The sequence below is a fragment of the Eulemur rufifrons genome, chromosome 1, assembly GCF_041146395.1.
Source record: "Eulemur rufifrons isolate Redbay chromosome 1, OSU_ERuf_1, whole genome shotgun sequence".
NCBI classification, from domain to species: Eukaryota; Metazoa; Chordata; class Mammalia; order Primates; family Lemuridae; genus Eulemur; species Eulemur rufifrons.
In genome coordinates, this window is record NC_090983.1 from 1841743 (window position 1) to 1854760 (window position 13018).

At 48.4% G+C, this 13018-nt stretch overlaps 1 protein-coding gene across 2 annotated transcripts in view; it reads left to right on the forward strand.

Moving 5' to 3' along the window:
* The window catches only part of HDAC4 (histone deacetylase 4), a 256247-nt gene that overhangs the window by 20517 nt on the left and 222712 nt on the right, over positions 1–13018 (forward strand). For both annotated transcript variants that reach the window (XM_069465509.1, XM_069465519.1), the window contains exon 2: positions 11991–12226. In XM_069465509.1, the coding sequence (XP_069321610.1) occupies positions 12205–12226 (22 nt within the window). In that variant the 5' untranslated portion in view covers positions 11991–12204. The remainder of the gene's footprint in view (positions 1–11990; positions 12227–13018) is intronic.

Here is a 13018-nt window from a genome sequence, read left to right on the forward strand (position 1 = left end):
CCCTCAGGGAAGCCCCCGGCAGGCGGCCACCCCCACTTTGCATCTTCACTGCTCTGATGCCAAAGACATGGGCGTGCGGGAGGGTCCACTCCAGCAGCTCCGTACAACTCCGCCTCGACGTGAGGGCTGCCTGCCCAGTCTCCCACCTCGCCGGGGCGGGAGAGGCCCCTGTGGCTTGAGACAGGAGAGGAGAGGACGGTTGTGACAACCAGCGGAATGCCTGTGTCTGGCAGGGACGGCCTGTGCCCCCTTCTCATGCCAGGAGCCCTGCCCTGCACCCCCATTCCCCTCACCGCCCCGTCTTATGGAGAAGGAAGTGGGTGGGCCGCTGGGGCAGGTCAGTTTCCAGTTTTTCAAGCTCGTCTTTGCGTGAGTTCTGTCAATCCTGGGTTCTTTCAAAGAAGCTGTCCTGTTGCCTTGGTGAGACCACCTCCAGGTACAGCGCGGCAGGTGAGAGCCGCGTGGCGGGGTGCGCCGGGCGCCAGGTCTCAGCTCAGTTCAGCATCACTTGTTCGCGCCCGCCACTGTCCCTTGAGTTCTTCACAGCCGGGTTCCTTCATCTCTGCTGGCCTCACGGCCCTCACATCTGACATTCAGGGACGTCACTGTGACGTTCCGGAAGCGTGTGGAATACACCCGTAGAGCCGTGGTTCTCAAGCTCTCTGGTCTCAGGATCCGTTTATGCTCCTAAAAATCAGTGTGGACTCCAGCGAGCTTTTGGTTAAATGACACAGATCTATAGGTTGACTGTCCTGTATTCAAAATGCTTGGGGCCAGAAGTGTTTCAGATTTGGGATTTTTTTTGGTTTTGGAATATCTGCCGCCGGGGACCCCCTGGCCTTTTGCTGTCTCAGGCAGGTTCAGGGCAGTTTGGTGTTAAATGATCCACCGAGCCCGACATCCCTGGCCTCCTGCCTGTCCGTCTGAATCTTTTTCTCTAAAATTCTTTTATTTCACGGCTAACGGAAGCAAGTATTGTTTTATTTGGATGCTTCATCCGTTTGGACTCTTAGTCTGAGAGTTTATTTTACTGAGGTTTATACATGTTGCTTGGTGTGTAAAGTCACAGACTGGAGCGTGGCTGTTTGTGGCCCCTTACACTTGCGGACGGGAGCAATGAGTAGACACAGCGCTCGGCCAGAGGCCCACGGGGCCGGGGTCTGTTTCCTGTTGCACAGAGAGTTGGTGCTGCGGCTGCTGCTGACAGACAGTTGTCTCGTGAGCGTGTGTGTGTGTCTGTGTGTCCCCCAGTGCCACACACCGGGCCCAGGAGACCCTGGCCTGTGCATGTATGTGTGTGTGCATGTCCTCCTGTGCCACACGCAGGACCCTGAAGGCCCGAACTTGCTGCCACTGCTCCTCCCCTCTCCTCCCGCCGTCCAGCCTTCTGGACTTTCCGGAATGGGTGGAAGAAATGGAGCCTCGGATAGGATCAGCCGTCTGCCCAGGGAGCCGACTTCAGCATCGTTCAGATCAAGCCTGTGGATTTTGTGAAATGTTTCATATTTTATTCCTGTTAGAACACAGAGAAGTGGAATTTATGGCTTTCAAGTATAGAGTCTATCATGAAACTAAAATGTAAATCTGTCCCAGCAAATTATGGGGAAGACACATTTGAAGTCCTCCTGCGTGGCCACGCACCACGGCGACACTCACACAGCACAGGGCTGCGGGCGTCCGGCCTGTGCTTCGCTGTGACGTGCGCTGAGGAAGACGGCGCTTACCAACAAGCTCGCCGCACACACAGGAGTCAGGAAACCACACAGCAGCTGTTTGTGTACTAAAGATCAACATTTATTTAAATTTTAATTAATTAAATTCAAATTAAATCATTTAATGAAATACTCAAAAATTATTTCACTGTATTTTTTTCCCATCTGACAAAGCTGACTTGGGGCCTCCTTGGGAATTCCGTGTTTTTCCTCCGTGTGACACCGGCACCCTGTGTGCGTGTCGTCGTGGCTGCTAAACGGCTCCTGTTTCAGGAGGGGCGTGTGGCCCGTGTTCTCCCGCCGGCCAGGAAACCTGGGTGAAGCCCTGCGAGTTGAATGCATCAGGGAAGTGGGTGCTACTGTTTTGGGTCCTTCATGGGGCAAGATGGTCTTTGCGTCATTGGTCGTCACCCCCTGGTTTTTATGCAAGTGTCACCAACATAGGAAATCACACAGCACGGGATATCCGGATGGTGAAGTGTCTCAGTAAAGAGACAGATGTCCCAGAGCTCCACACGCCTCCCTGCTCCTGGCCGCCACCCGCCGCGCTCCGGAGGGAACCTCTTAACTTCTGCACCGCCGATGGGTTTTACCTGTTGTCAGGTTGTGTATCCGTGGAGTCCCTTACTGTGCGTGTCGCTTCTTCCCGGTGTTGTGTGTGCGGTTTGTCTCTGTCGCTGCCTGCAGGTGTGGCTTGTCCCTTCTTGCTGCGCAGTGCTCTGTGACAGGACTCTGTCACTGTCGACCCATTGCACTGTTGATGGGCACCGGGGAGATTTCCAGTTTCTGACCGTCATGGAGAATGCTGTTGTGTCTTTCTTGCAAATGGCTTTGGTGAGCAAATGTCTACCTTCCTGTCGGGTGCATACCTGGGGTGGCATTGCTGGGGCACGGTGTTTTTCCGGCTTTAGCACATGTGACCAAGAGGTTTTCCATAGAGCTCGTGTCATTGACACTTCCGGGGCTCAGGGTGAGACTTCAGCTGTCCACATCCTCACCAACACTTGGTAATTTGCTTTTAAATTTTAGCCATTTTGGTGGGTGTGTAGTGTCCCATTGTGGTTTTAATTTGCATTTCCCTGTGACCACAGATGCTAAGCAGCTATGTGCGTGTTGACTGACCACCTGGAATCCTGTTTTATGAAGAACCTGTTTATATCGTTTGCACTTTTTTTGTATGTGGGTTGTCTGCCTTTTTCTTAATGATTTGTAAGGATTATTTCTATATTGGTGGGTGTATGTGTGGCAGACTCCCTTCTGCTCTGTGAGATGCCTTTTCACTCCTCTACTGTGTCTTTTGATAAACTGACGTTCTTAATTTTAGTGCAGTACATTTTATCATTTTCCCTCCATTTTATGGTCAATGCTTTGTTTTCCTTCCATTTAACTTGTCTGTGCCTACCTGAAGGTGTTTCCCTTTGTCGTGTTTGGGTGAGGCTTTGTTGCGTTCTGCTCCATGGTTTCCTTGCCCTGTCTTACATCTATCTCAGTTACGTAGGTTTATAATAAATCTTGATATTTGGCAGTGTAAGTCCCCCGGGTTTATTTTTCTTTAGTATTGCTCTTCTAGGTCCTTCGTGCTTCCGTGTAAAATGTAAAATTAACTTGTTAGTTTTCAAACAAAATTCTCCTGGGATTTCGATTGAGATTGCGTTGACTATTGATTCATTTGGGAGAACATTGACATCTTAACTGTGTTGGGTCTTCCAGTCGATGTACATAGTACATTCCTCCATTTAATTGAGAGCTGTAATTTCATTTATGATGTTTTACAGTTTTGTCCGTAAAGTTCCTATATATCTTTTGATGGGTTTAGTCCTGGATATTTGCTGATATTGGATGCTATCATAAATGGTATTTTTTTCCAAAGCTTATTTTGTATTTGTTGCTGGTATATGGAAATACAATAGATTTTGATTTTGGTACATTGACCATATATCCAGTGATCTTGTTAAATTCACCTAGGAATTTTAATAGTTATTGATAGATTGTTTTAGGGTTTCTGTGTATACAGTTTACCATCTGAATGGTGACATTTTCCTTTCCGATCTTTTTCCTTTTTTTTTTTTTCCTTGCCTTATTGCCCTGGCTAGGATCTCAAGTGCAGTGTTGAATGGCGGTGGTGAGAGTGGGCGTCCTGATCCGATGCCTCGTTCAGGGAATAGCGCTCTGGTACCTGCCGCAGGGGATTCGCGTTTGTTGCTCTGCACTGGGGAGCCGGGGCAGCTCCTCCATGTGTGATCCTGGCTATTTTGTGTTCATTCTGCAGCCTGCTGTTCCCACCTGGGCCCGCGGGGAGCCGTGCAGGCCCTGGGCCCTGGTCACTCTGCGGGTGTGATGGGTCGGGGGTTGAGGTGAGGGGCAAAACATGCCTCCTTGCTCCGCCACATTTCTTTGTGTTAGCTTAATAAGACTTTAGAAAGAATGTTCTCTTAAGGATTTATAGCTTCTAAGACTTTTGCTCTTTGGAAGGTTTATGGCTTATTCCATGAAATTAAGTCAACTAAAATTTCAAAATTTCCAAGCTGCAGGAGGGAAGAGCCATAGGTAACCCTAGATTCAAAATGTTTGGTGAAGGAAATGTTAGCCCACACTTAAGCCGTAGTGACGCATTTAGTTTCATTCATTCTGTGTGGAGCAGAAATGAAAACAAAGAAAGAGATGTCTTCGTGTAAACATATGCCCCGTGTCAGAGACGCCCGGTGAGTGGTGACCGGGCCCGTCTTTCCAGGGTGCCTGGGAACCAGTCACAGATCCCTCTGCTGCTCACCCGAACGTGGACTTGCAGTTTAGGTGGAGAGTGAGGAAAAATACAGTCATAAAAGCAGTGGAGTTTGAAAGTCACGTGTTCAGCGTTGCCTATGATTTATCAGAAGCATATTCCCTAGCTGGAGAGGTGCAGGTATGTATTTCAAATGTTCTTCCTGAATAGGTTTCAGAAACCTTAAACTATAATTCTTGAGATCTTCGTACCATATGCTTTCCATGTGTTTTCTTAGAAAAGTGATAATCTTAGTTATCTAATCCAGTTATTAAAGTGTCATTAGACATTTACATCAAGATAAAAGAAACTATATCATGCTTGAATTTTATTTTATTAAGCCATTAAATTCCCAGCATGTTTTTATCTTGTGAGTGTTGCAGGGGGTTGCTGAGAGACCCAGCCCCAAAGAGACGCTGGTGGGACGGGGAGAAGAAGGGGAAATATGGCTAAACAGGTTAGACCACCATATTGACGGTTCTCGTCTGAGATGAAACAGAACAGGTTTTGCTTTCCCTGTGGGATTGAGCCAGTGCTGCTTTCTTTGTGAGGGGTTCCAGTTCTCAGCTATGAAATTGTTCTTAGCTCTTTGGTTAATTTCCTCTTCTCTGTCTCACAGTCTTCGTGAAGGCATGTGAGTTCTTTATTTTCCACCTAGACAGTCTGAGGGCTTGAGAGGTTCTGTGAGTTACCTGTGACTTTAGTTTTCTCGTCCGCGGCCATCTGTAGGTTCTCTGAGGCATTGGGGATCCTGAGGCTTAAAGTCCCACAGACTTTTGAATTTCTGGGATCTTTGATATTAGATCCTTAACTTTTTTCCTATGATCTCCGAAAGGCAGAGAACTGTTTCTTTTGCAGTTTGCTTTCAAACTCAGCTCTGCTGTAGTGGCTTCTGAGGTGGATTTAGAAAAACTTTTTAAAAGTTAATTTAGTTCACGTTTTTGTTGGGTGCCTGCTGTGTGCTGCGTGCTTGGGATGAGCAGGAGGCTGCGTTCCAGCCGGGGCTGACGCATGATGACAACATGCACTATGTATGATGTCAACGTGTAACAGAACATCAGAAGAAGGAAAGAGCTCTGAAGGACACAGAAGCGGGGCTTCAGGGGTGCCGTGCCGGCGTGATCAGGTGCGGTCTCTGCGGGGGCACACTGCAGGGGAGAAAGCCCTCTGGTCCTCTGTCCCCTTCGGGTGGTGGAGCCTCAGCTTCCCTTTGGGGAACAGCCCCTTTCCCACAGGACTCACTCGGTGGGGCTGCCAGTCAAGGTGTCCTGCCCTGCACAGGCCATCAGACGTGGTCTCCTTGGGCTACGAACTTGGACACAGTGTTCTGAAGGGACTGTCCCCTGCTTCCTGCCTGCAGACCCCCACAGCTGCCTTTCCAGCTGTCCGTTTCCTGCCGGGGGTGGCTCTGGCTGCCTAGAGTCCCCAGAGTCCATTTCTGTTGCTCGCGACCGCGAACCCCAGCAGATGCACCTTGGGCCTGGCGTGGCTGCCTTCCAGAGCCCGCGCCCTCACTTCCCTTGTTCAGGTGCTCTGCGTTCTAGTCTGCTTCTAGAAAGAAGGTTCACGGACCGTGGGCATTGCGTTTTTACCTGTCAGGTTCTAGAATTGGTTCTTTGGCCTTCTCGTTTCTGATCTGTGTTCCACCTTCTCCCAGTCTTCTGCTTCTCTAACTCCCAGCCCCTACTGGCTTTCCCTGGGGAGGCCGTGGGCCCTGGCGGCCCGCTCCGAGCGGCCCTGGCCAGAGGCACCAGGCAATGGCTGTTTCTGGCTGAGAAGGAGCCCTGGAGGCTGAGAGTGTGACCAAGTGGAAGGGAATGCAGGGTGGGGCCTGCGAGAGGCCACGATGACAGCACCAGCCTGGGCCCAGAGTGGGCGGGCGGGGCTCAGGCCACCAAGGAGTGCTGGGGACACGCTTCTGCCTCTCTCGGCACGAAGGACCAAGTACTCCAGAAAGCCCTCTTGGTTGTAACAGAACTCGATTCTGATTACGGTATGTCAAAGGTGTTTCTCATTAACTTGGCAATGCATTTAAAAGTAAGAAAAAAATGCATGTAGTGATAGAGTTACGTAGCTGCTCCCATTTACAAAATGGTGCAGTTAGATTTTGGGCATTTCAATGTGCATAAAAGATACAGATGACACAAGAATGGCAGGACGTCTGTTTTAAGCAATAGAAATTTACATCAAAAATCTTTAAATCTTAAATTCCCAATATCAGCATGAACACATTTTTTTCACTTAAAATATTTATATTTCTTTGTTTTCTCGTATCCAAAAAATTAACTGTTAAAACCAACCAGGCTCTGGGGGGCCCAAAATGGAACACAAACACTCCCCAGTGGATCCAGCTCTGTTACAGACACATAATCACTGGGTGGGTGTGGAAGCCCAAACTCACCTGAGTGACGCTGGGGGACGGTATCGTGACGGGGTGTCGCCAGGCTGAGGACAAAACCGGTTGGATCTAGATGCTGTGGTCTCATTGTGAATGTGCTTCTCACGTGTAGGAGTGAGCAATTCTGAAACTACTGTGTGTGTGTACTATAAGTTAACAAAGAAGTAAATATATTGTAGATAATGGGAACCAGGTTTCTCACTGTTGGAGAAATAAGGCTGGTGGTGTTGGAATCGGAGCTGTCGGTGATAAATCCATGGTTGTTACAGCGCGAACCCGTACAGAAACACGGATCTCCGGGTGAGCCGGTGCCCGCGGGGAGGGACCTGCACAGTGGTGCCCAGCGACAGGAAGCACGTCTGACACCCGGGTCCTGGGGCTGAGCACAGTCCCACGAAAGGAGGTAGAGCTCCTTGGAGAAGTGGTCTCGTGACTCATTCCAGGGCTGTGACAGGGACATCTCGTAGAATCAGAAAGTAATGAAGTGCTCTAAACCAAAAAAAAAAAAAGAAAGGAAGAAAGAAAAAAAAAAATGACTAGGGTGGAGGCTTGTCAGCAAAACACAGAATCTGACCTAAAGGAGCGCCCAGTGGCCAAGAGCTGTAGCAGCAAAATAAATGGTGGTAGCACTGGATGAGCAGCACAGAGGATGAAATGAGTCTCCGAGAGTCCGCACTAACGTAAATAAATAATGGATGAAACAGAAAGATGGAGCAGGGAGAGCTCCTCCTTGCAGCGGGATTCTGGTTAATAGATGCAGAAGAAAGGAGAGATGTTGCCGTGACCATTAGGCAAACCTCGCCGTGGCCAGTGTCTCTGACACGGTGGCCCAGGAGCGGGGTGACATGCACGGACTGGTCGCTCTCTTCCTGAGCGAGCTGTGGTAGTTTGGGTCTTTCAAGACATTTGCTTATTCCGTCTAAGTTGTCAAATTTATTGGCACAAACTGTTCATAACGTTCCATATTGCCTTTTAATATCTGTATGGTCTGTAGTTCATTCTGTCACTATCAGAACCATTCCCTTGTGTCTTCTCTGTTTCTCTTGGTCAACCTGGCTGGAGGTTTACTAATTCTGTTGTCTCAAAGAATCAGCTTTCAGTTTCATTGATTTTTCTCTTTTCTCCCTCATTGATTTCTGCTCTTTGTTATTATCTTTTTTTCTGCTTATGTTGGGGTTAATTTGTTCTTTTCTAGTTTCTTAAAGTGAAACCTAAGGTCATTGAATCAAGGCCTTTTCTAATGTAGGCATTTCTAATTAGACGGAATCTCCGTCTAAGCACTGCAAATTTTGGTATGTTTAATGCGCATTCACCACAAAATACTTTCTAATTTCTGTTCTTTGACCCATGAAGTGTGTTATTTGGTTTGTAATTATTTGGGATTTTTTAGATATATTTGTTATTGATTTCTGATTTAATTTCAGTTTAGTCAGAGAACATATTTTGTGTGACTTGACTTGAGTCCTTTCAGATTTACTGAGATTTGCTTTATGGGCCCAGAGATGCTCTATCTTGGTAAATGTTCTCTGTGTTAACAAGGAATGTGGAGAATGGATATTCTGCTGCTGTTTGCAGTGTCTATAAATGTCATTTTGGTCAAGCTGGGTGGTGTTCAAGTCTTTTCTGTTCTTACTAATTTTCTGTCTACTTGTTCTAACAATTATTTAAGAGTAGGGTGTTGCACATTCCAAGTCTAATTGTAGATTTGTCCAGTTCTCCTGACATTCGTATTGCCTTCTGCGTCACGTGTGAAGCTGCATCCCCAAATGCGTCCCCAAATGCGTGAGTGTTTGGGACACCGTGCCGTCCTGCTGCGCTGACCCCTCTGTCACAGCGAAGTGGCCTTCGGCGTATCTGGTGATATTTGTTCTTTCAAATTTACTTCGTCTCATACTAATATAACCATTACAGCTCTCTTCAGTGTTTGCATGACATACCTTTTTCCATCTTTACTTTTAATCAATGTATTTATTTTAAGGATAACTTAAAATGGGTCCCGTGTCAGGAGCGCGTAGTAGGGTCTGTGGTGCTTGGGGAAGATGGATTTTTGTGTTATCAGGCACGCGACCCCTCTCTCCAGCCCGTTTCAGTCCTGCCTTACGGGTTCCTCTGCGTGCTCTGGCGAGGTGGGGTCTTGCTGTTGTCCAGGCTGACAGCCTCTGCCCTTTGCTTGGGATGCTCAGACAGCTTGATATGTTAGGTTCAGGGGTCCCTGATTCTGTAACTTAGAAGCTTCAGTTCTTCCTTTTGTCCTCTTCCATCAAACTGCCGGCACCTTCTTTTTTAAAGGTAAAATTCCACGTTTACTGGGCTTGTTATTTATTAGAAATATAGTGTGTTTTTTAAAACTATGGTAGTATTTCTCTTAGAGTTACTATTGATTTTTGTACTGCCCTGGTTATGAAATCGCAGTTTGGAATAGCCTGCTCCAACTTTATTTTGTAATAAGCCCTGGTATTTTTAGTATACAGTTTTGCAGAGAGTGAGGTTTTTCTGGAACGTGTACACTGTACTATAGTGGAAACGCCAGTGTTCGTTTGATCTGCAGCTGGGAGAAGAGTCCGTCTCCGTCTGGCAGCGCTGCGTTCGTCGAGAGCCTGCTAGGCACGGGGCACTTGGCTGGGACCGTGCGTGTCACCTTGCCAGAGCTGCGGCTCCGAGAAGCGTGTTTAATCAGGATTAACGTGAACACAGAGCGGGGTAGGAGTGCGCTCACACAGCTTCAGGTCTGGACTCGAGCCATTCTTATTTGAACATCAATAAACAGATAAATAAACCTTGGGACGTGTCAAAAAAGGTATCCCAGAATGTGGGGAAGAGGAAAATACCCTGAAATGCAGAAGAATGTACCTCTGAAAACGACTCACAATCTAAATCAGGGCAAGTTCTTTTCGGAGGCCTTTGGCTAGAGAAGACCCGCTACGCACAGGAGGCAGAGGGTCGTGAGCAGGGGCTGGCCACGTGGAGACGGTGATGGGTGAGCTGTGAGAGGTGGTGGTCGAGAACAAAGAGTTTCAGGCTTAATTGAAATCTGTCTTAGAAGCCATAAAGAGTCAAACTGGTATGTGGAAAGCGTCGGCAGGGATGGGGAACATGCCGGAGAGGCTGCCTGGGAGAGCAGAATAAACAACAGAGGTGTCCGTGGAGAGAGGCCAGGTCCGCCGGGGGAGTCCAGCCACACAGCGTCGGAATCTCCGAAGAAGTCAGAACAAGCCTAACAAAAAGTGTAATCAAAGACGTAATTGAAGAGCATTTTCCTGCGTAGAAAGAAGACCTATGCGTATTGAGAGGGTCATGTTTTGAGCAAAGTAAATACAGAGACTCCTACTTAATGCATCTCTGACAACGTTTTTGAATGTCAAGGATAAAGAAGAAAAATGCTAGCAGAACCAGACAGAAGAAAATGACGACAACAACAACATCAAAACTTCACCTCCAAGGTTTTACCTGGAGAGAAACTACGGTCACGTTGGACTTGGAATTCTCCACAATGCCGAGTGAGGGTGGCCCAACATGTAATGATTTTGAGGGGGGAATGTTTGTGACCTAAGGCTTTTATACCCAGCCAAGGCATGGTGTTTGGGTGAAGGGTACAGAGCCACCTGGGATTCACAAGGGCTTGCAAAATACACTGTCTCTACTCCCTTCAAGAAATGTTTCCTTCTGACCAAGAGATGAATAAAGCTTCTGAACCTGAAGATAAATAAGTCACTGTGCTTTCTAAGGAAATAAGCAAATACAGAACATTTGTCATAAAGATATTAATCACAGAGCTGTAAATAGTAACATAAAATGGAAACATCTAAGTATCCAGCGTAGGGGGCGATCCTTTACGTGATGAATTGGTTCAGGTTCTTCAGTTATAAGCAACTGGGAAAAAATTCTAGACTAATGAAGAGAAGGAATTTGTCACGCTGTTGCAGAGATGAACACAGAAGCTTCCAAGAGCACTCGGCCAGGATGGGTCAGGGAGTCCAGTGGCAGGAGTTCCCGGACTTGTCCCTGCTGGGCTCTTCCCTTTAGTGTCTGGGTTAACTGGAGAAGCATCCGGTGAGCCCAGCTGGCGTCCGTTCCGCCCCGCGGTCGTGGGCAGTGCCCCGCAGCAGACGCAGAACCTCGTCCTGACATGGTGGGGGTCGGGGGTGGGCAGCTGTCACATGTGGAATAGGAAACAGCCCTTCAGAGTGATGCTTGCCAGGTGCTAATGACACTGGAAAATACCTGTAATGTCACAGGAGAGCGGGACAGACAGCTGCATGGCAGGCAGTTCGCGTGGGCAAAGGCAGCGGCAAACAGCCGCAGGGAAGCACCAGAATGCGACCAGGCGCTCGCCTCTGTGTGACGGCTTTTTAAACACTCTCCTGTGACGAGCACGCATTACTGTTATAACCAGAAAATTAAAAAAAACCTGAGAAAATAGTAATTATGAAGATGGAAACATCGGGAACTATTAAGGCGTAATGTTAAGTAAGGAAAGCTGAATGTAATGTTGAGGTCTGTGACTGTCAGAGACTGAACATGTCTGTGCGCATGGGCTGGGGACAGGGGCAGAAATGACAGTGTGTGGCAGGGACAGGCTGACTGAGTTTTCTTTTAAAGCGTTTTCTGTTTATTTCATAAGATAGTATAATTTGGAAAAAAAATTATATTAGAATATAGTCTGTTGCTGCCTCTCCAAAGCCCGATGATGAGGAAACTTCTGGGAAGGGTGAGAATGGTGCGTCTAGATGAGAGATTTTCAACCAGGGGGTGATTGGGGCCCCCAGGGGACACTGGTCACTCTCTGGAGATATTCGTAGTCATGACTGGGGGGGGGCAGGGATAAGTATAACGTGTGGGGAGCCCCCAAAGCCCCACAACTAAATACCCATCCCCAACGTCCGCCATGCTGAGGTTGGGAGACCTGGCTCTCCGGGGACATTTCTACACATACACGTGATTTACTAACAAAAATCCCCACTGGTTTGTATTTGTAGAGATGATTCCGCGTGGATTGTTTTATCCAGCCTGGGTAAAAACAAGTGAAAAGCTACATCATTGCTTCCTCAGTTCGATACTGTTCTCCAGATACAGATGTCCCCATCGTAACTGCGTCTCTTTTCTGTTTCTGACCACGCAGGTTCATCTTGGGAAGCCGGTTGAAGACTCTGCCTTCCTTTTGGATTACTTGGTTCTCAAGACCTTGCCAGTAAGACTCGGAGTTGACGCAGTTGTGACCCAGCCTGCCCGTGTCCGTCCTTGTATGTGTTGCTGGAAGCCCGGGGCTCTTTGGAGCTGTTCGCGTGGAGATTTTGAGCCACTTCGAGCTGCTCCCGGGCGCAGAGGCTGCTGCGATGAGCTCCCAAAGCCATCCAGGTGAGGCCCTCGCTCCGCCACAGCCGGGCTTGCTTAACGAAACGCGTTTCTGTTGGCTGCAGCGCGCTCTCTCGATTTTAGACGTGTGTTTTTCTTGATTATGGTCACTGTTCGCATGTGACAGCGCCACGTGCAAAGTGGGTGATTTATTCTTCATCTCAGTGAAGGAAGAAGTGACAAAGCCCTGGAGGACTGGGGTAAAGTCTTTGGCCCTGACTCACAGGCCAACTGGGGTGGCACTCACAGTTCTCGGGTGACAGGAGAAAAGAATTGCTCCTTAGCAAGGGTGGCGTTTCAAGGTCCACTTATGATTTGGAGAGTTAATTTCCTGCCCACTGCCCTTGTTTCTTATTGTGGGGGTGGCTTGAGGGTGGGAGCCCCTGCGACTGGCCCCAGTCTGACTCTGGGAAGAGGTGTATGTTCCCACTCACAGGCGATGGCCGCAGTGGTAGCTCCTGGTGTTGCGGTACTTTTTATCGGGTGTTGTGCTAAGCACTTTACAAGCATTTAGTCTTCACAACAGGCCCAGCTAATCTCAGAGCTGGAGGGAAGAAGCAACTTGTGGAAGGTCCCAGAGCTGGTAAGTGGTGGCTGAGTGGATGGGGACCAGCTTGTCCTGCTCTGAGCTTCAGGAGCATTGTCATGGGCACACACATTTAGGACTTCGCACTCTGTGTCCTTGGAAGGTCACTGCATACACTGTAAAAAGCCTGAAGAGTCCTGCCCCCGTCCTGCCCAACAGGTGTGGGCTCCCGCAGACCTCCTCCACGTGTGGCCCGGCCTCCTGCCACC